The following is a 21,522-nucleotide window of genomic DNA, read 5'->3' as shown; positions in this document are numbered from 1 at the left end:
ATTTAGATATTTTCTTTAACCTTAACGAATTTTTATGTAAATGAATGTTTTCTTTTGACTTACATTTTGCGGAACTCAGGCACCACAAAAGTTAATTGTCTGGCAGAAACTCATAAAAATTTCTGCATAATAATTATGGGAAAACGCAAAAAGGTGAATTAATTATCAGGAAAAGTACACAAAAACGTGAGTGGAAGCTAGCGAGAACAAGGACTTCCTGGACTCCTAAACTTGCAATTGCTGAGTGTATCCTTTCGAGCTTTTTGTTGCGAAAGTTGTACTGGTTATTCGTGAAGTTTATGTTGTTTAATTTCATTGTTCAAGTGACGAGTGCTTTTCGCCCACGAAGGTCAATAATTAGCTCTCACAGCTGTCTCTTAATTGACTTAATTGCAATTGCAGAGTGTATCCTTTCGAGCTTTTTGTTGCGAAAGTTGTACTGGTTATTCGTGAAGTTAATGTTGTTTAATTTCATTGTTCAAGTGACGAGTGCTTTTCGCCCACGAAGGTCAATAATTAGCTCTCACAGCTGTCTCTTAATTGACTTGAATTAAAAGGCTCGCCTTAGTTTGTTACTGTGTAGGCGTTTCTTTCAGTTTCAAATCGATTAACAGCGTATTCAAGGTGGAACCAAAATGCTTAGAGACTCACTTGACAATTTCCTGCAATTTAGCTGTTTGTTTTTTCCTCTTATTTTTAATTTTTCGTTTTGTGTTTACGTATCTCTTGCCTGAATGAAGTTTTGTGCAAAGCAACAGACACAAAAAAAAACAGAAAAAAAACTAAAAACAATTAGGTTGTTGCGAAAACACAAAGAGAACTCCGTTTTAGGGGTAAAACGGGGTTTCGGGGATCCTCTACATGTGCTGTTGTTAAACTTTTTCTCAGTTTACTCGTTGTTCATGTTGTTTTCGCATTGCTTTTGTAATTGCAACATAATTTGCTATTACATGCTACTTTTTGTTGCTGCCTCAGTTTTGTGGGTCTCTGGGTCTCGCAGCTGTTGCGAATTGCTCATAGAGAAAGAGAAAACCCGGCAAACGGGTAAGAAAAGACAATTACCAGCAATTAGAAACGAATTGCTTAAGGAAAAATAAGAATAACTGCCAACGATAAAAGAATACTACAGGAAATTGAGTGCTCTGTAAAGTTATTTTTAAGAATTGCCGATTTAAAAACTTTTTTAAAACCAATCCATTTTTAATTACATACGAACTCTCTCCTTTTTATATATAGCAATAAAACTTTATATAAAATCAAGCCAAATACCTGCAGGTAAAAAACCTACCAAAATAAGTAGCTTTCTGGGGAAAAGATAAATCTGCTGCTTAAAGCAAAAAGCACAAAAACGGAAGTTTAGCAGATTACACATTGAAAATATTGACTTCCGGCCAGAACCATTTGGCCATCTGCCCTCTCGCCATCCGACAGATAATCCGTAATTAGTTGCATATTCAGTATTCAGTGGGCCACATATGCTGAACTCACATGGCCAGAAAAACAAGCCTCTGCATTTGTATCTTTTACTCTCCAGAGGACGAGTACCGCAGGCACGGATACGCTAACTATATATAGATAGTTACTCGTTGTTGTAAATAAAAAATACCAGTTAAATGGCAATTCGTGTTCTGTGCTTTGCGACGGCACAGTACAAAAATAAATTCAACACGGTTCACGAGCTTAGTCAACTATTTGTATTTTCCTGTAGCATTTTTCACATTTCCACTGGCCGAGTGTGCGCAAGCTTTTTGCACATACTGTGTAAGGGCTGCGAATTGATGTTGCTGTGTATGAAAACGTAATTAACAACATTTTACGGTAATTTTTTCCAACTTTTAAACTCGCTGGAAGGGGGGAAAATCTGTGGGGGGCCTGCCAACGCAAAATGGCATAACTTATGGCCTCGTTTGCTCACTTGTGTTTTTTGCTTTGTGCAACGGCTGCCTCGACAATTAACTCACTTAAAATACTTTTGCCCTAGAGTTGCATTTAATGATTAATTTTTTTTTCCGTTTTTCCGTCAGAGTGGCAACAAAAACAATTGACTGCAGGCTTTGCTTTGATTGCCAAAACAGGAATTAATAAAATTAATATGGAATGGCCCATCAAAGTCAATGATTGGCCGCTGCCCTCAAACAAATTGGGGCCCGTCGTAAAAATGAAAACTATTTCCATGCTCAATTGATAAAGTTCGTGGCCCCGAAGAGAATAAAAACCGACTGCCTCAAAAGGGAACTTGCCACTTGAACTTTTTTTAGTGGAGGAGTAGAGAGCATAATTTAAATGAATATGCCAGAGGGCAAGCAGCAAAAAAATGCTTTTCAAGTGACTCACTTGGGGATTAAGCTGATTCATTTATGCAGAGGTTTGCTGTCCAAAACTGGAAATATTCATATAAATTGGGGCAAGTCAGAGATGATTGGGAGACCACAGGCCGGCAATTGGCATAGCTCTAAGTCAAATATATTTATTGAGGTCTAAGACTACAAACAAATGTGGAAAATGGTTGTTGGCTATTGAATTCAAATAGAGCAGCTTTAGTTTGCCAGGATTGAAAATGCCTAAAAATTAATGCTGCTAGAAAAATAGTCCGTTTAAATTCGAGTATTTAAGTTCATATATATTTTGTATATTGACAATACATAATGGTATTGATTTTAATTGATATTTTTATAGTTCGTTATAAAATTTGCATAAAAAGCAGAACTGTTGAACTTCAGTTGCTGCGAGATGCGAAAAAGTTTAAATACTAGTTAGGTTTTCCCTTTTTAAATACGCGGCTCAACCGTATTATTAGGGTTAATTTGTGGGTTCTTTGGCCGACTTCTTTGCGGCAGTTTTCCACACACGCTGCCGGTTGCCACGCGTCTTGCATAACATATTATGGCTGCCCTGTGTGCGTGGATATATGTAATTATGCCTATTTCCTATGTGCGCCACATTTCCATGGGAGCTGCGCTGGTATATATATGTTAATGCACATATTTTTTAATGCCACTTAAAATACAAATTGCCTGGATCTCAGTCTGAATGGCACACGTAGGGCTGCAGGGCTGCAGAGTTCCCCATACTATACGCTATATTCGTAATTGTCTCAATTATTCACCAAAATGAGCCGCCATGCAACTGCATTTGTGTGTTTGCTACTGATTTCATATGCGCCTTGTCTGCAGAACTTGCTTGCTACCAAAACCGCCCACCGCCACCCAGCACCGCCGGCCCCTTAACCCTCGAACGCCACCCCCTTAACCCGTCTTATCCGAGCTGTTTGCATTTGGGGCAAGAGCGCGCGCGTTGCAAATTACATTTGTATGCGTTTTGTGCACGCATTGCAATCGCTTGCATATAAATTGCGCCGCAAATGCAAAGCCACAACAATTGTTGCCTCCGTTGCAGCACCGCCCCTCCCCACACCCCTCACCCCACAATCCTCTAACCCACCATGAGCCTCCTCCAAATCCCCTGGATCCCCCCTTCAGGCAGTCATTAATGCGCCCGCCATGATGATGACTATCTTATGCTTATGCATGTTGACTTCGACTACGGCTCCCTGCACACTGAGCGAAATTAGTTCCTCGTATGGGGACTAATTCATAAGTACTAACTGCGATAGAGAGATAGAAACACTTTCATCCCCACCAAGTTCTTTTTGATTTAAGCACAGCTGAACAATATATTTTAAAGCAATACTTGATAGTATACAAATCAAGTTCTCAGTGAGAAAGGGGCATGAGGCAGTTGCAATTCAGACGGCGCCTGCTCCACATTTGGCAGTTAAAGCCGACTTGGAATGCTGTTTGCTGTTGGTTGAACGCTGATGACTTGATGTTGACTTCGGTCGATTTATTTGCTGAGCTACGATTTACATGAAAATTTACCACACAAATTTAACCAAGTCTGATCCACGCCCCCTTTAGCCCCCCTTTTGCCCCGTTTGTGCACCCAACCCTCTTGGCACTGCAATTAAATGTTTTTTCGTTGGTGGCCATATCGGCGAGCTAACTGGAAACTAGCCAAGAATGATTTGGACTTTGGCTAGCTCAAAATCTGTGTAATTAGTGCCTTCCCCTTCATTTGATGTGGCTAACCCCCAAACTACTCGACTACGTCTGCGGTTTATGGCTGGTCTCAAGCTGATTTATTCGGAAGTTAATGCCTTTGGGTCGAGTTTAAATATTATTAGCCAATATCCGGTCGTGAAATCGGAATTCAAATTGTAAATGGGTTATAAACATAACATGACTCTTAAAAAGTAGTATTTTATGTATATGCATGTATATCATTCAACCAGAATTGCCATTAAAATGTGCCACCTCTTTTTTTAAATAGTTCACATACTCGTACTTTACATTTATGTTTTGAGCAGAAAATAGTCCATTAACATGTCTTTCTAATTAATTGAGTTTAAATTAAAACTGCAAATGCCGCAAATAGCAAACATTTTCATTGCTGCGACTGAAAAAATGATTAATAAATAATTAAATGCCAATTAAAAGCAGCCATCAAAGACGGCGACGACAGGCATTTGTCGCAAACTTTCACTCGAAAATGGCCACGACCACTTAACGCCCTCAAAAAGGTTTAATAAAATATGAATTGTATAATTTGCAAAACCCACAAGACTAAAAGCGAAAATTACTTTCCCCCGGCAAATTAATCACTGCCAAGATATGCATTTTCCTTAGGCCAGAGCAATCAATCTAATTACTGTCAATTTGCTAGCGACTCACTGCGAGAAAAGCAACGACACTCGCACTTCAGTTAGCCACTCGATCTCCCCACCTTTTCCACACTCAAAGTGCAACGCACCGAATTTAACTGGAAAAGGCTGTCAACTGAAAATGGAAAGCTAACATCTATTATGCAGGCGACTCCGACTCTGGTCTGTCCAGTTTTCCACTCTTGGACTCCCGAACCGAGGCAATTAATTTACGAGCTCAGTGAACACGGGCTTAGCTTTCACATCACTCGGGGCAAATAGATAAGAGCCTGGCCAAAAAGTCGGTCTAATCCATGGCCTGGCCTACACTTGGATCTCGCGTCAGCTTTATGGCATTTAGCTGTTGCTTTTTATGATATTGCCTCTGCTGGATATTTGCTGGCAACTCGGCCACTCCGCCTGTAACTGTAACTGTAAGTGGCTCTAATCCTGTCCAGCAGTTTGGCAGCAGTGACCCGGCAGAGCTGCCGTTTCAAAGTGAAAGGGTTTTAGCCCGAACCGCAGTTGGCCATTGGCCACAGAGGCAAACAAAACATTCGCATCGAAACAAAACGCTTGGTTGTGTTGCCGTTTTCGGGGTCACTTTGCAATCGTTTGTTTGTTTTTCCTATAACACTGCAGTGCTCCAACATTTTCATTTCCCCCCTCTGACCAACATCCATGGCATTTTCCGTGGCCTAGTGTGGAGCTCAATTTGGCTCAAAGCTAACTAATCTTCTGACACTTTTGAACCATTTTGCAGCAGCATGCATAATATCAAAGGCATATACTATTATTTTGGGCCACAGAAACGACAGGTTCTCACTGGCTGTTACTCTGGATATATTTAGTATTATATATATTTGCAAATTTTATGTTTAGTTTTTTTCCCCCTTTTTATATTAAACATCATATGCAATCTTACCAATTAACTTGCTCCACATAAGCAAAATTTACATTTCCATGCTTCCCTTAGAAAGGAGCTCCTTTTTAAGCCCTTCAGTCAGACGTTTGCCACTCATTCAATTCCACCATGCTGTGATCATGATGACAAAAACTCTTTTGATTTCCTACCAACTTTTACAACGGAACTCACTCATACACCGATTTTGCTCAGGTTTTCCCGCCCCGCCCACTTTCCGCCTTAGCAAGTGCTGTGTTTGGGGTGTGGCATCAGGTGGAAATGGCAGCCTTTGTTTTTCCATTTGGACATGCAATGCCGCACTTTTTTGTCTCCTTCTCTCTGGCAACACTTTTCGGTGTTGCTTTCAATTCTGTTTGTTTTGTTGCCGTTTTTATTATTCTTTTTTTGTGTTTTGTGTTTTTGGCCTCTGCAGTTTCCTTTTTTGGCATCGGTAGTTGTAGTCGAGTTTGCCATTTCCGTGGCGCTCATGCGTATAATTTTGCTTGGGGCTGTCGCCGAGTACGAAACTATGGGGCCACCACCCCCGAAAACCCCACTTTTTACATTTTCTTTCCTTGCTCCACTCTATCAGTTGGAAAAAGTCGAAAGTCTGAAGTGAAGCCAAAAACTGGGGCCACCGTGACGTATGCGCAATGTGACAAAACAACAGCAGCAACCACAAACAGAGAAGGAAAATGCCAAAAAAATATTGAACCTAAATTGCAAAATGTAAAGCACTCCAGATGGTGTGGGGCATTTTACTTTGCTTTTAATTTTCATGCAAAAATCAAAGTTCGTTTCGGTCTGTTTTCTCTGCTTACAATTTCCAGAGGAACATCGGGAATTCCTCCACCGTTTTAAACCTTAAATTATGGCCTTACATTGACAATTGTCACATGGCTGGACACAGCATCGGAACTGGTAGGGGAGTGGGACTTTTCCAGAAAAGCCTGGGCGGCTTTCCACGCTTCAATGCCCCCATTTCAGGGGCTCCATTCTCGTTCGGGAGTGGACATGGCTGTGTTAAAGAATCCGTTTTCCACTTTTGTCTGCACTTTTTCGCCGGTCTTTTGTTAAGGCAACAACGTGTTAATGCTGCTGCACAAAAATGTGCATTGGAAACCTTTAAGTATTTTTCTCTTGCATTTTAAACTTTTTTCTTTTTCTTTTTCTTGTTGTTTTTTGTGTTTGTATTTGCCTTTCGTTGATGTTGAAGTTTATTTATCTAAGTTTAAGATCAACACGAAGGCAACCCCTTGAGAAAGTCCAACGCGGGTTTCCTCCCCCTTTTGCAACATGCAATCATGCACCACCTGCTGCTGCTGCTTGTGTTGGTGTTGCATGCACGACAGCAACGTCAAAAGCACGCAGAAAAAATGGGGTCACTTTGCTATGCTAGGATCAATAATAATGAGATAAATAGTGCTGCAGGATTTGCAAGGAAGTTCTTATTATCCAACTTTAAAGAATGCGCACTCCATTTATACAACTCAGAACTTATGTTTCATTCATTTCTGGAAATCTTACTACAAATCACAGTTTTGTTTCCTGTGCATCTGCAACAACAAAATGTGGGAGTGCCTTCAGCGCCATCATCGTCGTCATCATAAATGGCCGATGCACAAAGCTCACGTTCTCCTCGTTACGCGGGTCTGCTTTTGCCTTCTCAGTTTTCCCTGGTTTTTCTTTCATTTTGCATTCTTTTTTTTGGTTTTTCCAAGCTTGGGTTTTCCTTTACTAGTGGTCCCATATGCCTCAAAGTCGTTGCTTCTGGTTAAAGGTTTTTAGCACGGAGCCACTCTCCGCACTTCTGCGGCCTGGAATTGCCTGTCAGGCAGTCAACCGTTCTACCTCTTTCTACCTCAGTCTCTAAAATATTCCCTCCTCTCCCTCCTTTCTATGCACCGCCACCCCTCCCTTTGTGCTTCACACTGAGCGTAGGCGCATTAGGCAATTTCTTGCAGGCACATTACACGATTTACTTTTCCATTTCAAATTCGAATTTCTAGCCATGCAAATTGCCGAGCGGCACAGGGGGAAAACCCTCTGAGAAATAGACAGAGAAAAGCAGAGGCCCTGGCGAAAGAGCAGGAGAGAAAGGCAAGTCGGCTAGAAATGAAAGAAACAAATAAGAATTTGTGGCTACCACAATGCGGCCAATGATGCACGCACAGTGTGTTCAAATCGGGCGAAAAGAGATGACAATTTAATCGCAATATAGGGAGTGTTTTATTAATGTAAATAAAGGTGTTTCCAAAAATTGAACCATACAGTTAATACAAAAATGTCTTTGGACAAGTCCGTTGAAATTGGTATGTAAGAAGGAGTCTGACAAACTTTAACCACTGTCCAAGGCGCCGAGCACAGTCCCACTGTGCCTAAGCAGACTTGGCTGGCTTCTGCTTCCCTCGCTGCATTTAATGCACACGCTTGAGGGAGTTTATTGAAAAGTCTGTCGTGCCAAAAGCATTTCCTGCCCCTCGGCACAACTCCCCCGACCAATCGCGATGTTACACAAAAGACAGGTAATACCTATGTCGAGCATATTGGGCTGGTGGTCCATTGTTGCCACTCCAACACACGTACGCACGCACACACACACTGGCAACGCAAACGGCCGCACGTAAGTAGCTCTGCGATTTGGCGGCTATAGCTTTCGATTCAGAGATCTTATGAATGCGAAGCATGCCGATAAGATTTCCTCCTTATTTTTCCGCCAGCCACCATCCCCTCTCGGTGATAAGCGAAACGTGTTTGGGACGCGTTATGGGAGGGGGGAGCGGAGTGTCGAGGAATGTCCATGGCGACGATGATGGCGATTATGAAGATGGAGGTAGAGATAGAGGTCGGAGATAAAGATAAAGATGCTGCTGCACTGGGGATTCCTTGGCGTTCCCAGGTTTCTCGGCCGCCCTTCCATTCGCATTTTCCTCCTTTTTTATTGATTTAGTCTAAAGTTTTCTGCACTTGTGCCAGCGCCATTGTTCGACTTTGGCCCTTTTGTTCGCCCAGCGAAGTGATTGGCTGCGTATGGGAATTGAACGCGAAAATAGCTTCATTATTTAAAGTAGATCCCCAGTGCTGACTGCCGGAGATGTGAATAACTTCGCAATTGAGCTGTGCTCCGGGGACGGACTTCAGTGAGTGCGGGCCCTGTAAATTGCCTAAATAATTTGTATGCTTTTGGGAGACTTGGAGCATGTGCGTGGGAGTTGCCAAAGTGCCGAGCAGTCCACGGGAAGGAATTTAAGAACGGGTTAAATAAGTGGTGATTGGCCGTTGAAAATCTTTCCTTAATTCGAATTTTATCGGATATATTCAGAGAAGTTTGAGCCAGTTGAAGTTCCGTAGGCTTTGCATTCAAAGTGAAGCCAAACTTAAATAATTAGGACTTACAAATGTATCACAATTATTTAATAACAAAATATAGGTACAAATAAAATATATTATTTTGGCGCCCATGAAAATTGAAAACTTTTCGGCTCACAAAATAAAACAACAAGCTTGGGCAACAGTCGAAGCCAAAGTTCAACTGCCAATCTCGAAGCCCGCGCACTCAATGCACAAAAATGGGAAAATAAATGGGAGCAAAAAATGAGGGAGTGAGCTGGAAAAAAATTTGTTTGACTGGGTGGCAAAAATTTGTCATCGCTACAGGAAGCCGGAAACTAGCAACAGTTGCTGTATCTGCTGCTGCCAAAGAACTTTTGTTTGTTTTTGCAAGTAAAACCCCAGATCCAACACACACCGGACCCCTCTTGTAGCTTCTGTTTTCTGGCTTCTGGTGTTTCGCCATTTTTTATATTTTCCCTGCCTGCAATCATTGCAGGTTCAATGTACCTGAAATACAGATGAGAGCAGCCAGAACATGCATAATGTATGTAAATTATGGCATAACAAACAGCAGCGCGAAGCTAAAACTGTGGGGCGGATTGGGCGGAAAATGCAGGAGAACGCAAAGTGCGAAAGTTACCATATTAACCACCTGTGGCTGCTTTTTCGCCCTTTCTTGGCAAAATGAAAACGCAAAAAATAAGCAGAGGAAAACAATAACAAGCTGCGTTTATTATGTGTCTGCTGCTGATGTTGTTGTTGTTTTTGTCTCTGGCTAGCTGTCTAATGGGGCGTATGTGTGATGCACACAATATTAAGTAAATAAATGTTCTCGGAGGAGCCTGCGGCGCCTTTGCATAGGAAAGTAACTTGCTTTGACATGAGAAGTTTCTTTTGTTCTTATTCCTAGTCGTGGGGGATGGCTTCTCCATCTGCATTTCGCTGTGAGGGAATGGGTTTTTGACATGAAATGAATAACACATGAGCTAAGGATATTACTTTCAGTGCACAGACAGCGCATGACGGAGCATTTTGCGGAGGATTCTGCTTAATGATTTAACAATATTTCTGAGATATTTTACAGTGATTCTAGCTTGTATTACTCTATTAAACACACTTTAATTAGGCATAAGTTAAAACACCTTAAAGCAGTACACAAATTTTAAATTCCAATTTCTTTTCGTTACAGGTATGTGTTTTCTCCATCAGCGTGCGATTCAATTAAATTAAAAGTCAGATAATCCACACTTATAACTCAAACATTTGCTCGATTACAACTTAGACTGCGACTCAGGTGAGAAAAAATGAGGAAATGGAGGTGTAAAAGCTGCGGAAGCAGAAATCAAAAATGCAAACGAAGAAAAGTCGCGGAAAAGGCAGAATCGCAAGTAGTAGCACTTTGCTGGTGGGCAGCGTAAAAGTGAAAAGCGAAAAGCAAAAAGTGAAAAACAAAGCAAAATCTTTGCGCCAACAATTAAGGCAGTGAGCGAAGGAGAGGTGCTGGCCAAAGAGGGAAAATTCGAGGGGATTCCCACTCAGCTACAGGCCATTTCTGGACAATTGGGTCAACAGGGGCCATCAGCAGCGCCACCTAGCGGCGTTAAGCGAATTACAAGCAAAACAAAAAGAAGTGCCAGAGCCAAAGTGGCATAAAAATAGAAAAACCATTCTCAAACGCCGGGGATTGCATACAAAGTGCAGTCTCCGACCATGGATTTCCCTCTCCTCCTCCCCTCCTCGCCCATTTTCCTCGCTTTTCTTTCCACCTCTGTCTAGTGTTTGCAATTAAAATGAGGCCAAGAATGGGAGCCATAAAAATGGTAACCAGAAAGTAAGTTTTCAGGTCTGCGCGACCAAATGAAATTAAAGAAAAAAGAATCTTGCATGGCTTCGTTCCCTCTCTTTCCTCACATGTGAGGGTCCGTGGTTCTGTCTCTTTCCTCGGTCATGCTTGACCGTAAAAGTAGCGTTCCTGACCCAGAAACGTGCCAACTGGTCCAACACGCATTCTCGACTCTTCACCAGCTCCGAACTCCGATTGCGATTCCGATTGCGACTCCGATTCCTCCAAACTCAAAAGCCAGCCACGCTGACTATGATTGTGGCAATGATGACGGTGATGGCTTTCACATTCCAGAGGCTCCGCCGCTGCTCACTTGACCAAGCTTACTTCCATTCGCTGACAGAATTTATTCCGGCCAGCGCGAGTTTTCACTGAGAAAAATTGATTACAATCTGCGAATGGTTTCACAGTAACTTGTTTAACAAGGCGCCTAAGCTACCCATTAGCAATGAAAAAACTTGAATGAAGCTTTTCCAATATTCTGCATCTTCTTAAACAATTCAGCCCATCTAAATTTATTGAAGTGCATACTCTACCCTAGCCAGTCCCGAGCCTTCAGAGGCACTCAGGCCACTTTCCTGACAACTATCCACTTGTTTTACCCAACCTCCAGGCACTCTTGGCCTCCAAACAACCCACACACAATTGCAGTTTATTGGATTCCAGTGCGAGTTATCCGACTGTCGCCTGTCGGTGGTACAATTTTGTATTTTCTAAACATTTTTACATTCCATTCCCCGCGCATCTGCCCAATATCCGCGCTAAAACGTTTAGCGCTCTTTGTTTGAAACAAGTTTAGTGGAAGTGTTCAGCTCGACGCTTCGCGGTCAAACACTCTCTGTTTGCATTTTCCTTTAGCCGAACACACCGACTAACAGACAGACAGACAGAGAGTTTTCCCCCACAGCAAAGACTCGCTCAGCGTAATTAAAGTTTTGGGGTTTTCCCGCGCGAAAGCAAATGAACATTTTTCTCTTCTGGGGGAATTAATGAAATGCGATTTTGGCCATTTTAAAATGCTTAGATAGCAACTAAGTGCTACAGATGCAAAGCAATTGACTAATTGTATTTCACTTGTACAGTATTAAAATTAAATTAAATTATTAAGTTTAAGTGTGGCTAAAAATCAAAAGTCCTTTCGCAACGAATAAAAAGCTTCTCTTGCTGTTTTAAACCTTTTCAAACTGTCTGTTATGCAATGATAAATAACCTCAGCCAAGTAAATTACCAAAAAAGTGCAAGAAAAGAGCGCGAAGAAAAATGAAAATGAAATTAATTTAGCTCCCTCACTTTTATGAAGAAGCTATTAATTAGCGCTGCTTACTTTCGGCTAGACACGCACTTTAATATCACAGCACAAAAGAAATAAAAGGAAAAAATACAAGAAAAATATTTTCGGTTATAAATTGTGCTCAGCTTTGAGTGTTTGGAAACATTAGAAGCTAAGACGAAATGAGGGAAACAAAAGTCGCTGGCTGGCAAATTGACTTTCACTTTAATGATGTCTTTAGCAATAAACTCGTAAATTAATATGGAAACTAAAAGGCATAAAAGTGGAGAGGGGCTGAAAAAAACAGCATTGACTGTCAGTAATAATTTATTTATTTCTATTTTTTCGCCAGAGAGAGAAAAACTTTCAAATTTGAATATATGAAGTGCACGTGCATCGACTGCAGTTTTCTGTGCCCCTTTTGTTTACTTGACCGGTTTGCTGGCTTTCTGGTTTTCTGGTTTTCTTTTCCGAATGCAGACCATGACTTTCAATTGGGGAGCGGTTCGGCTCGGCTGTGTTCGGGTTTGGGATTGGGTTTTTGGTTTTTGGTTTGACTTTGCAATCGGAGTCGCCATTGTGTGCCAAGTTAAACATGCAAATGTTTCGCCCAGAGTGTCTGCCATGAGTTTGCCATTTGTCTGTCGGATTTTCCGAGGGGTTCCGTGTACCGGGGCCATAACCATAACCATAACCATAACCATAACGATAACCCCAAAGGCAGGCGCAGTGCCATAAATGTCTTGTCCATCAGAATGTTCTATTTGGGTTACAGTCTCTGACTCTCTGACTCTCTATACTCATATATCCATCCGACATTCGGGACTCGCCTTCATTTCGCCTGCCACTGACTTCTCCCCCTCCTGCCAAAAATTGACACTTGGACAATGCAAGTTCGGAGCTTTGATTTGGCCTATTCACAAGAGCGGGGAAAACACCCTCCAATTGAGTTATTAATGCTTATTTCCAGCCGACTTTGTTTTCTGGGTAGGCCATATTTCGTTCAGATTTATGACTCTAATTAGTTAAATATTTTCCCTTTTGTTTTGTGGCTTCGCAACATGCAATCCCCAATCCCAGATCGGGATTTTATGTGATTTATGGAACACATGTTGAGAGAGGCGCCTTTCTTTTAAATGGTCAACTAAGGCAATTGCCCCAAAAATGTAATGCTAATAGCACCAAACAATCGTGTTAATTGCATAGCGTTGAAATAGCCAGCGATAAAGCGAAAACACTACAAGTGATAGTAAGGAAAAATGGAAAAAGGGTAGGAGCACTCTTAAAAAGCCATCGAGAACGGTAACGTTTCGAAGTGGGCTATAAAAGTGAATGGATATTTTTTATGATATTTTTAAACTAGAAACCAAAATACTCTATAAAGACGACTTTCCACTATTCATTTCATCTCCAACTCTTTTACAATATTAGGTTACGAAGAGTAAAAGCTTTGCTAGTCTACGAAGGTGATATTAAAATAAGAAATATATTTGCTTTATTGCAAAACTTGAACATTTTGCTCAATCGATTAACTTAAAGTCCCTACCTCAATACCCTCAATGCAACAGAGTAACCACACATTCCACATGCCCATTGCAACGCCCGCTGTTGCAGGAAACATTTGCCACCGCCAGCATGCAACATCGACAGCCGCTGCAGCAACCTGAAGCGATTGTTCAAGGTTTTCGCATAGAAAACATATTTACAAAGTGGCATTTGTGTGCTTGTTGGCTTGTTTGCAGCTACTATTATTAAATTTTCCTTTGGCTTCATGACTTTTGCCGAGCGTATCTTGCGGCTATTTGTTGGACGTTGCTGGGCGGGTACCATTATCATTTGTTGCCTGGCTTCACTTTAAATAATCATTGGCTCTTCAAATTGTTTTGTGTTTCGCTTGTATTTTACTCTTTCTTTCTTTACCTCTTGCTGTGTAATTTTTATCAAATTTCTGGTGCTTGTGGTTGCTGCAGTTGCACAATGTGCAACATTTGTGTGTTTCCCAGCGACTGGGGACAATGCGAAGATGACGTTGATGAGCTTTTTATGGCCCAGCCATTAGGGGGCGTGGTTGAGGGGGGTGGGCGGTGGCGGAGGGGTCTGCGCATTGTTTTGTGAGGCATTCGTTGTCGCTGTTGCAAGTTGCAGCATTAGCCTCTCCTCGCCATGGTTGTCATCTTGATGTATCTGCATCTCCCTACTCGCAACCGGTTTGGGCGTGCCAGTTTGCGTGTGCCAGCAATTTGCCTGAACGTTTAACGATCTGTTTATGGGGTATCTCGTAGGGTGCCCACTTCTTGAAAGGAAAAATTAAACTTTTAGAAACCCTTTACTTGCATTCCGGCCTTTGCTAGCAATCAGCTACTGGAAATCTAAAATCGTTGGTTCTGTTTTCTTGCGTTCCCCTGCTCTTTCTTTGATTTTCAAGTGGACAGCTTTGCATAACTGAAGCCGCATAAATTCAAATGAAGTACTCCAGCTGGAGGCACAGCATATGTCGAAAGATTTCTAAGAGATTTCAAACAATAGTTGGCCCTATACAATAGTTTTTTCCCTGTGCTGCCTACCTATTGCCTTTGTCATTCAAAAATTCTCTGCTTATCCGCTCATCTTTCTATCTGTGGTCTGAAAGACATGAATTTCTTGTTCGGCTGCTGCATGAGTTCTTAAATTTTTTATAATTTTTTTTATCGATGCTGGTCGAGTTCTACTGCAGTCCTGATGGCTAGTGTTGACCGAGAGTCAATAGTTCTACAAAAGAAATCGTCGCTGCCTTTAGGCACCCACATCCACCAACACGCTCGATTAAAGCTGAAAATATATCCACAGCTCGCCCTCTTTTCCATTCATCTTTCATTTTCATGCACTTGGCATTTCTTTTTTCTCCTTCATCGCCCTGCTTTGTTTGCTTCCCATTCCCAATGCTAACCCCTTGCAATACCCCTTTTTTTGTCGACCGCATTCAAATGCTGTTTCAATGCCAAAGCTGCCCTCTTTGCATTCCGGCAACTTTCGAATGCCTGCAGTCAGACTTGTCGGCTTAGGCCGCACTCTTTTAGCCAACTCCCCCTGATTTGCACCCCTTGCCACGCCCCTAATCCACCAGCCATCTTCTTTAGCCCTTCTTGATTCGGTTCTGGCCCACTCCAATTCATTCCACTCCATTCCTCACAATGGCCACATACACGCTCTTCATTTCGAATGCTTCTCCTGCCTTCTTATGTGCACGCCCTTGTTTTACACTACTAAAAAACTTTTACAATCTGGGTCATTACGAAATAATACATAATAACAGTAGGCAGAGTACAAACGTCTAGCTTACAAGTAATAAAGAAGTAATAAACCGCCTATACCGGAAAATTAAAGTGTACGTTTATGAACAATTATTTGAATAATATATGAATTAAATCAGGGTCGTTTTAAAAGAACTATTTAAAATTTATTAGTTTGCCAAGTTTCTCAAATAAGGCACGAACCTTATATTCTCTGCGTTTACACGATTAATATTTCCCCATTAGGACTTACTCAGTTCTTTGCATCAGTGTGGGCTCAACCCGTTTCGTGTCTTGCGAGTTACGGTAGTCATGTAGGCCTTGTAGGTTTTAAGTCCTGCAGCTCATAGTACTTCCTTCCTGGTTGATTCCGGGCCCCGAGGACTGGGATCCGAAGTCAGAGTCAGAGCCAGAGTTTCGCAGTTTATTCGTTTATTCGTCACTCAAGAAGCAAGTTTGGTTGTTCTCGGAAACGTTTAACTCCGTTGATTGATTGCAGTCAGCAGTTTTTTGTTCCTTATGCAACATTTATTTGCTGTTATGCGGTTAGTCACAGGTCTTAGACTAAATCCCTTTTCCCTTATTTTCCGAGCTTTCCTCTTTTCCCAACTTCGTTAGGCTATGCTAATGCATTTTTTGCGGGCGAAGTTTTTGCTGCCGCCAGTTATCTTTAATTGGCTTTTGAGTCATTTTATTGTTGGTCGTAACAACGTTACGTTGTTTGTGTTCTCGTTTTTGTTCTTGTTTTCTCTGAATGTTCAACATATGCCCATAGCTATAGATCAAGTTACATAAACACACACACACACACGCAGACACACCATGTGCACAATCAAATTGACAGGAAAATACGCCTACAGACCCGCCCACAATTTTATAATTGGTTAAGTGCTATGCCCTTTCCTCTTTCAGTGTGTTCAATGATTCATGACTAAAGATTTGAATTTGTTTTCTAGGCTGGAAAATGTTTTGATTTTCTATTGCGTGGAAAGCTCAAAGGGGAAGGCTAAACTGGCAATAACTTCTTGGGCTTACAAGAATTTAAAATGTGTTTTGCATTTTTAAGGCATATTGCTGTAGTGTATATTCGGGGTAAAACAAAGATCGGCTTTAAATATTAATATATTCAAAGGCACAACATTTTCATGACTGTTTAGCTAAGGGAAATCCGGTGCATTTGTGCGCTATTGTTTTATTATTTTCGGCACGAGATTAGTTTTATTATTTTTTGTAGAAACTTTCGAGCTCTATACATTTATTATATTTCTATAGATGCATTGAACTCAACTTTCTTTGATGGAACAGCCCACACTAATGAAGTGAATTATTAACGACCTTAGAGTCAACTAACCAGCACTGTTAAACATCATTCAATAAAGTTGCATCGATTAAATTCGAGTTTTAATTAAATCCCGCTTCAACTGCAGGATCCCATAATTAAGAAGTGACTGGGAAAAAAGCGGAGGAAAACCAAAGCGCACTCAAAAAAAATAATATAGAAGGCTGAGTACTGCAAATTAAACACTAATCGAAAACGAACTCTGGCCGAGGGAACCGGTGGCTCTGTCATTCGTTTATTGGTGACTTTTTAGTTACGGAAATTGATTGACATAATAAAATAATCCTTGAGAGTTAATTGAAATGGACGAGGCGGCAATGTGATAAAGAGGAGCAAAGCGTGCGCTCCATTTGATAGACAGCTGGATCAGGTGAGACAGGTGCGCAAAAAGGGCAGCAGAAAACAGAGGGTATAAAAATGGCAATGGCAATGGCAATGGGGGAAAAAATTACGGAAAATAAATGAAATTAATGCGACTTTTATTGAAATGAAATTTGCCGTAAAAACAAAGCTAAAAAGCGAAACAAAAAGGAATTTGCGACAAAATGAAAGAAACGCTCAATGGGCTAATAAAAGTCCGAGAAGGACGACTCGTAAATTCGATTACTTGCCAGTTCGATTCCATTCTACTAAGCAACAATGTAATCTTTAAAGCTGCTCGCCTTCAATTGAATTTCAAAATTATTTCCCCGAAAAGGATTGATGTGCATCACCCCGACTTATTTACCATCAATCAACGGGGCAAACAAAGCCAATAGCAAGTTCAGGCCCGGGAAAAACTTGGCTATAATCTGCCCAGGGGCTTACAGTACGAAAATTTTAATTATGCCCGGCTTAATGCTGGAAAAACTTTTGCCACGGTCAGTTTCCCTCGCCCTCGTCCTCGCCCTCGCCCTTTGCCTTTTGCATCTCCCTTGACAACACAACTCAAATAGCTAAACTTTCGCAACATTTTATTTATTTGCCAAAAAACGAAATACGAAAGCATCTAAGGAGCAAAACAAAAAAAAGCGAAAGAGAAAAGTTTAATTTAGAAAACCCTTTTTTCACAAAGCTCTAGAGATTTTCCCGCCGGCGACCGGGGAAAACTGTCAACCAATTTTAATTGACTCGCAATCCCCAAAATACAAAACAACTGCTTAAAAGAGACAATATCAAATACGCATTACTTTCTGCACCCAATTTTAATTGGCCTGGACCCAGAACATTGCGCACTACAAAGTTGGGGTAGGGAAATTTATTTCTGCCCACTCTGGCGTAAAATTGTCTTGTGTTTTCCTTTCGTTATTTTTTATTTCCGTCTCAATTGCTGCACTAAATACTTTGCACAAACATTTCACAAAAGTGAAGCGAAGCGAGTGTGGGAACCAGTTTTTGCACCTCCCCGGAATCGCGTGTCCCAGCTCAGACATATGTTAATTTCTGCCTGAACTCCCGACAGGATGATACTTTTATCAGCCCTTTCAGCCGAGTATAGCCCTTTCGCCTTGCCTGTTAAATTAGCTAGATATGCTTATTTCCAGCATTTTCAACGCTCGAGCGAGAAAACCGTGGCTAAATCAACATTTGACCGGGGTTTGCGAGTTAACAAGGCTCGACAGCTGTCTTTCGCTAAGGGATGAAATTGCAAGTTAATCTGTGAGGGTTGTAAGCCGATAGAGAGGGCCAAGATTAGGCTACAAGTTAATCAAATTATAGCGCAGAAAACCATGCAATTAAGGTTTGTAGCTTTGGGATGTTTTTGATTAGGTAACTTGTATCTACAGTTAGCAGTTTAAATGGCAAAAATAAGATCTATTAAGAAATGCCTCCCAAGAACAAACATTTTTGTTTTATTTGCTGTTTTTCATTAGCATCCCAATAAAATGATGTACACATTTTAAGTTTTCTATTCTGCCATTGCGGCTGCTCTTCGCCAGTGTCAGTACTGTGAAAATAGGAATAACTTCTTAACCTAACATATTGTCTATCGGCTCAAGACTTCCAATCAGTTCCGAATGAACATTTGAAGATACGTTAGACGATGACTGCGACGAGGAATGAGACGAAGACTCCGACTTGGACTGCGACTGAGACTTAGAGCTCGATTGATCCAGTAGCAAGGAATTCCCGTTGTCTGCCTGCCGTCGTTGTGATCCAGAATTTGATGACGACTGTGATGACGAACTCTGCGAATTTGCTGAGTGGCTGTGTGAGCTCGAGGAAGAAGTTTTCCGTACATGATCCGTCTGGAATCGACCCTGCTGCTTCAATCGTTGAAAAGCTCCGCTATTATCAGTCTGCGAGCCTGAGGCTCCAGCTTGATGACCCAGCTGTGACTCCAAGTTCTGGGAACTGGAGCCACCGGATTGTGACGGTTGGTTATTAATTGATTTCTGAATTTGTAGTTGCTGTTGATGGTTGTTTGGTTGCCTGTGCTGCAAAAGGTTCAATAAATTTACATTTTGATGCTTTCTTTCAATGATGTTTTCTGGCTCGATTCCCTCGTTTCGATTATCTCCAGGTATTAAATAAATAGTGTGCTGGGGTCTTATACCGGCTACTGGCACTTGTTCCAGTAACATGGGTAGTTTCACCTGTTGCGTTTGACGAAGATTTGGATCCCGCTTCAACTGTAATTGCGGCTGCGATGGCTTATTTATACGACTCTTTATAAACTGATCAAGGTATTTCAAGTATAACAGCATTTGCTGTGGCTGCAACGGCGACTGTGGCTTTAAACTGGGCTGTAAGGCAGATCGGATCCACTGGTCCTCTTCCGCTTGTTCAATTTTTAGTAACTGCAACACTATTAGTTGTTCTAACTCCGATTTGAACGGTGACTGCGGCTCCAATTTGGAGTGCAGCTGGAGAAGGTGCAAATTTGACAGAATCTGTTGCGCTAACTGTGACTGAGAGGCAGATTGCTCATCTAATTGTTTTCGATGCACTTGTCGAAGTTTTGGTGAATGCAACTGTATCAGTCGCTTTAGCTGTGACTGCAACTGTGATGCGAATTGCGACTGTGAGGCAGATTTGTCATCTGACTGTTTTTGCAGCAACCCTTGAAGAATTTGAACCTGTGACTGGATTTGATTTCCTAGCTGTGACTGCGATTGTGACTGCGATTGTGACTGGGATTGTGACTGTGATTGTGACTGGGATTGTGCCGATTTTTCATCAGACTGTATTTGTAGCAACAGTCGCAGAATTTGCAACTCCGTCTGTATCTCTTGCTGTCGCTGTGACTGCTCTTTCGACTGCTTTTGTGACTCGGACTGCGATTCGGACTGTGACTTTGATTCTGATGCCTTTGTCTGCGATTCTAATGCAGGTGGGTTTTCGACCAGTCGATTTTGCACCTGTGACTGGGATTGAGATTGTGAAGATGTCTTTGATCCAGATTGTGACTGGGTCTGGGACTGGGACTGAGACTGAGAATCTTCATTTATTTCACCGATTTTGTACTGAGGAATCGTTTCCAAATTTGGAATGTTTGTTCCTTCTTTTAGTACTGGCCCTTCAAATCTAATATTCAAGTTATTGTTTTGAACTTGTTCTTGATTCTGACCTTTTTCTAGGAGCTCCAGGGCTTTATAATTAGGAAACGGCAATAGCTGTCCGCGAATTCCTATCTCATTTTTCTGATTTATAGAATCAATTTTTGGGTAGAGTATGGGCTTAAGTATCAGATCCGGTTGATGCACGTGAATCACTCGTGACGACTGTAATGTTAATATACTTAATTTCTGGATTTAGATTGGTGGAAACTATCTAATTACCTCGGGGTTTTGGGTCACTTTCGGCTGCTGCACTTCAATCTGTGGAGGTTTGTATCCAAATGTCGGATGAATGATGTCCCTTATAGTTTCGCCAATTTTCCTGATACAATTGGGGCACAAAAAGGATTCAGTGGGCATCAAGGTGCCTAGAAGGATTATGGCGATAAACTGTTGACACGTCAAAGTCCACATTTTTGGGTCAAGCTCTCTCGGTAAAGCGAACATCAAATTGAAAATATTTCTTATATAGGGCCTGAGGGCATAACACCGTGAAATAAAATAAGCCATGCTTAATGTGTGTTTTTTACCGAAGATAAGCCCATTATTATGCTTTTACATCACAAAAGGTTATAGATCTCGAAACCTTGAGGTTGAGGAAGTTCTGAACAAAAAAAGTTTATTGTTAATCGTTTTACCTAGAACCTTATAATCTTCTAAACAGCCCTTTTTGGTTGCCGGACCTGTCAAATATGGATTCATGTAAATTACATCTCAATTTAAGCAAATTTGATAAAGTTTCGAGTAACTGAATTCCCATTTAACACCCCCAAGCCCAATACCCATAATAGCCGCAGTGCATCTTGAAAAAAGTAGAAAATAAATAAAATGTAAAACAGGCCTGAACTTGTTGAAAAAAACTTAATTAAATTGAAGGCATTGAACGATGCAACAACTTTACAACGCTGTGCAACATAAATGGGTGAACTGCATGGAAAAAAACATATATTGATTAATAAAAAAGGAGGAAAGAAAAAAACGTGAAATATATAAGTGGAGGCTGAAACTGAAACGCAGTCTCTTCAAACGGCTGACTCAATATAAATTTTCCGAAACTGCTTGTGTAATGTGAGAAAAGCAAAGTTTTCAGTCTGATTGTTTTGAGTTTGCCTGCGTGGGGAGGGGGAAAACTATTTGGCGATGACAAAAGTCGGTTTTTTACCGAGTCCTAAAGAGATTGCCTGCGGGGCGTTCGTCTATTGTGATTATGCGATGGCATTCCGCACTGACAGCCAACCCAGGGGGCAATCTGCAGTCAAGTCAAGCCGCACCGAAGCAACAAGCAACAACCTCGGCTGCAGTAACGTGCAACAACAGCAGCAGCAA

At 41.4% G+C, this 21,522-nt stretch overlaps 2 protein-coding genes across 5 annotated transcripts in view; one reads left to right on the top strand and one right to left on the bottom strand.

Moving 5' to 3' along the window:
* LOC122614985 (fasciclin-3) overlaps nucleotides 1–21,522 on the top strand; it is a 72,337-nt gene that overhangs the window by 17,334 nt on the left and 33,481 nt on the right. The gene's annotated exons all lie outside the window — the stretch shown is intronic.
* LOC122614984 (accessory gland protein Acp36DE) lies at nucleotides 18,500–20,633 on the bottom strand. Its single transcript, XM_043789802.1, has 2 exons — nucleotides 20,419–20,633; nucleotides 18,500–20,361 (listed from the first exon to the last, which is right to left on the bottom strand). The coding sequence occupies exons 1-2, from the start codon at nucleotides 20,608–20,610 to the stop codon at nucleotides 18,607–18,609; spliced, it is 1,947 nt and encodes a 648-aa protein (XP_043645737.1). The 5' UTR covers nucleotides 20,611–20,633; the 3' UTR covers nucleotides 18,500–18,606.

Source organism: Drosophila teissieri, chromosome 2R (genome assembly GCF_016746235.2).
Source record: "Drosophila teissieri strain GT53w chromosome 2R, Prin_Dtei_1.1, whole genome shotgun sequence".
Taxonomy (NCBI): domain Eukaryota; kingdom Metazoa; phylum Arthropoda; class Insecta; order Diptera; family Drosophilidae; genus Drosophila; species Drosophila teissieri.
This window is presented reverse-complemented; position numbering and strand designations above follow the sequence as displayed.

Bases quoted from the DNA above. Each gene is read 5' to 3' on its own strand.
- LOC122614984 (XM_043789802.1), bottom strand. From the start codon at position 20,610: ATGTGGACTTTGACGTGTCAACAGTTTATCGCCATAATCCTTCTAGGC. The intron at 20,362-20,418 runs GTAATTAGATAG...TTAACATTACAG, and splicing joins AAGTGACCCAAAACCCCGAG to TCGTCACGAGTGATTCACGT.